At 36.5% G+C, this 4,228-nt stretch overlaps 1 protein-coding gene across 1 annotated transcript; it reads right to left on the bottom strand.

The window, feature by feature from the left end:
* Positions 1–1,122: 1,122 nt before the first annotated feature.
* On the bottom strand, positions 1,123–3,522 carry LOC104457723 (centrin-3-like; the record flags this gene model as incomplete). The annotated part of the gene is made up of 2 exons (XM_010073798.1): positions 1,123–1,237; positions 3,387–3,522. Coding segments are annotated over 2 exons (251 nt in total), but the record flags the coding sequence as incomplete, so codon positions are not given.
* Between the last annotated feature and the right edge of the window lie 706 nt (positions 3,523–4,228).

The raw sequence follows: 4,228 nt of genomic DNA, 5'->3' as shown, positions 1-4,228 counted from the left end.
TAATGATGTAATCATAAATCATAAAATTATTATTACTATTTAATCAATACTCTCACTTTTTTTTTTTTATTAATTAAATCGGGATTGATCAGGTATCTTTTCCCATGGGATTTATTTTTGGTTCTGACTTACAATTTGCTCTAACCTGGAATATAACTACAAAAATATTATGTGTAACTAACAACAAATTTTGTCCAACACTAATCTGTTAAATCATTAAAATTTGCAATGTTTCAATCAGCAACTGTTTTGCCACATTAAGCAGATTGTTACTTCTAGCCAAGAGCAAATACACATGTAATACACTGGGTTTTGGTTTTGTATTTTGTGGGGTTTTTTGTGTCTGTGTCTTTTGTTGTTTGGCTTTTTTTTTTCTCCAGAAAATTTACAGAAATCTAATACCCTAAACTCAGACTGCAATAATGAAATAGAGATATACAGCCACACACGGAGAAATCCCAAACAGTTTTTTTTTTAAACAGAAATTGTATGCAAAAGCATATGTTATGTGTAACAATCAAAAGCCCTAAAAGAAAATTAAACTCTTATCTTTAAAAATACTGCAGATCACTACATAGTCAAAGTATGTCAAATTGCACAACACACAACCTTCAGCTGAAATAAAGAACCTAATGAAATTCGACTGTTTTTATCAACAGCTGAAAATCCTTGAAGCACAGATTTTAGCCTCTGCTTCAATTTCTCTCATCTTTGCTATATATGAAGTTTGTATTCAGTTTCCAGTTTGTCCATGTATGCACTTCGTCCCATGAAATTCAATGCCAAACCGTAGGAAGGAGAATCTTACAAAACCCATAAACACAAGAATATCTACATTTTAAGTTACCCTTTTTTGCTTTCTGGAAGTTTGAAAAAGATTAGGACTGTGTATACTCTATTTCCTTTTATACAGCGGCAATCATTATCTCTACATATCAAACTGAGTATTCAGGATACAAAGATTTCTTTTCCTCCACTATTGACTTTTATTAAGAAAAATATGAAATGAAATCTCCCACTTCTATTTTTTCAGTTATGTAGTACTGTGAAGAAGTACAAAAAGTACTGCTTCCAAATTGTAGTCACTACTATTTCTCTGAAGGTACACAATCAAACACATACCAACTTCATTAAAATCTTCAAAGGTGATCTTGCCTGTTGCTTCTCGATCATAATCCTTAAGTATTTTCAGTACATCGGCTTTTTTCACATCAAAACCCAAGGCTCTCATTGCCACCTTTTGGAATAAAATGGAAGTGCAACCATATAAGAAGATTAAAATACGGATTTAACAGATTTATTTTTATTTTCAGTAATTACCTTCTTGCCCAAGAGAGAAGATGCATATCAGTGATTTGGCAACAATAATAGGTAAAAATCAATGAAAGGACAAAAGCACTGGACATAAAAATCACCTAAAACTGCTATTAGCAAATGGAACATCAAGTCACAGTGAAAAAAATAGCCTTTGCATTTTCAGGGATTTTACAGACAGGACTAAACGCTTCTTAGGACAAGTAGATTTATTTTCCTCACTTTCAAAAACATTTCAAGTACTGACCCTTTTTTAAAGATCAAACTGAATATCAGTCTTCAAATTGTTCTCCTTCAGTATTTACAGTAAGTCTATATAAGTTCATGGGTTTACAAGTCCTCTTACAAGTGACTCTATGGCTTTTCAAGTAAGCAACATAAACCAACCTATTTTTTATTTTTCCATTAGGTTAGGAGCACATGTTTAGTTTCCCATTTCAACTGAGATGACAATTTATCAGCACATGCTACACTACCTTGACTTCCTCCAAACTGTAGAACATACACTAAACCAGAAGTGGAAAACCACAATCCTAATGGAGCAAGTCCAGAGGAGGCCACAAAGATGGCCAGAGGGATGGAGCACCTCCTATATAAGGACAAGAGAAGAGAGTAGGGATTGTTCAGCCTGGACTAAAGAAGGCTCTGGGGAGACCTTACAGCAGCCTTCCAGTACCTAAAGAGGGCTACAAGAGATTTAGACTAGATATTAGGAAGAAATGTTTTCCTGTGCGGGTGGTAAGGCACTGGCCCAGGCTGCCCAGAGAAGCTGTGGATGCCCCATACCTGGAGGTGTTCAAGGCCAGGGTGGATGAGGCTTTGAGCAACCTGGGCTAGTGGAAGTTGTCCCTGCCCATGGCAGGGGGGTTGGTACTCGGTGATATTTAACGTCCCTTCCAACCCAAACCATTCTATGTAGCCATTCAAAAGTCTACACTATATGCTGATTTTGTACAGAAGGGTATAGCTCTTTTCTTTTATTTATGTATTTCTGTTCTTCCATAGTATTATCTTCCGAGACACAATATTTCATTAGACAGCTAAGAAACAGCTTTACAAGCAGTCATGACAGCTGAGGATTCCAGGCACACCATAACTGGGAAAAGCATATTAACAGTAGCGAAACAATGCCCAGTACTGCCCCCTCACTGTGGCTCCCAGCAAAGATAAAATAACCTGAACTCTGAAATAAAGAGAAGGGAATTGCTATACCTAAGACATTCCTGTAACAGCAATTAAAGTCAAAGAAAGACTTTTTTTTTTTCCTCTTTGAGTTACTTGGTAGAGGCAGAATGTGGAGCCACCAGGTTGGATCAGGTAGGTGTTCCTTCCCAAAAGGGTATCATCCAATACTGACAGAAACACTGGCTTCTCCAAAGCCATTTTTTTGTTCTTGATGCAGTATAATTAGAATAAAAATTCATAAAAGATTTAGAGATTTAAATAAACTTCATGTACTACTTCCTAGGACTCACCAGTAAAAACTGCCATCCTAACCTCTATTTGCTGACAGCTACCAACAGGAGCACCCTTGGTTGGAAAGGGAAATTACTGAGCCCCCCATAGGCACAGCAAATAGCACATCTCATTCCTACAATCCATAGGCTCTCTTTTGAAAAATGCAAGTGGGTGAGCTCTGGCTTGTAGTCAACTGTTTTACAACTTTGATTTGCATCTTTCACCTGAGCACCTCAAACCTGTGAATTTTCACAACATCAAGCTTTAGATTACATAGTGACTTTAAAAACAACCAAACAGCTTTTCAAGAGCTTGTCCCACCTAGTCATCTGTCCAAACTAAGCCCTGGGGAGCATTCAGGCCAGTGTTAAGCAGGATTCTACAGCAATTCTGTTACTGAGTCAAGTATACAGTGTGAGAAGAAAACTCATTCTTACACCAATCCAGTAGTTCCCTTTTGTTTTTTGCCTCCCGAATATCCTCACTCATTTAGCCCAGCAAGAGATCTTGAATGTGGAACATTTTTTTAAGATACAGCCAACATCTTAAAAACTCCCTAAGAAACAGATATATATTATCTGCCATAAAATTGTTTAAATGAAAAAAACTTTCACCTTTAATTCATGATAATTTATAGCTCTATCCTTGTCTGTATCAAACAACTCAAAGGCATCTTTAATTTCTTGCTTCTGTTCTTCAGTCAGTTCTCTTCTTTTCTTCTTTCTAGTTTTGTCTACTGAAAGCTCATTCCTATATAAGAAGAAAGAAATTAAATGTAATTGACTTCTACTGGGAAGATCCCACTGTAGATAAAATTATACACCAATAATAAACTTGCCATAATTGCACATATCACTGTTTCTCTATTCAATCTTCTTGCAGCTTGTCCTCCAAGGTTAAAATAACACTTGAAACAGAAAATCCCTTTGTGAAAGCTGAATGACATCTCCACTCCCCCCCCCCAATAAAATCAGCATAGGCAGGTTGGTTAATAAATTATAACAACAAAAAAAAGAGGGCAGAAAAACTGGCAGTTAAAAAGAATATTTGAGGCTACCAACTAGATTAGCAGTTGAAATTATATTTCTAATCTGTAGCTTACAAGGAAGAATTTTGTGACAGGCCACTGGAGGCTTAACTAGGCCAGACACTGGGTTGTCTGGCTACTAAACTGAGTGTTAGATGTCACAAATCGGCTTTGTTGCCAGCAACAGTTCTTAGATAAATGGCATTTATTTAAAATCCTTTAAACCACACACACACCTACTGTTCTAAAGGCTTTTTGCTCTGCTTTGGTGTATACAAAAGACACAAGCCCCCCCCAGATCAGCAAATCTTCCTCAAAGACAGCCCTCTTTTCCTTGGCTAGTCTAGAAATAAGATGAAATTTCCAGATAACAGACAGAAAATACATGATTCATATATTGGGAACAACAGTTGGAAAATGGAAAAGATG

The sequence above is a fragment of the Pterocles gutturalis genome, unplaced genomic scaffold, assembly GCF_000699245.1.
Source record: "Pterocles gutturalis isolate BGI_N339 unplaced genomic scaffold, ASM69924v1 scaffold28226, whole genome shotgun sequence".
NCBI classification, from domain to species: domain Eukaryota; kingdom Metazoa; phylum Chordata; class Aves; order Pterocliformes; family Pteroclidae; genus Pterocles; species Pterocles gutturalis.
Note: the sequence above shows the minus strand (reverse complement) of the source record. Positions and strands in the feature narration are given on the sequence as shown.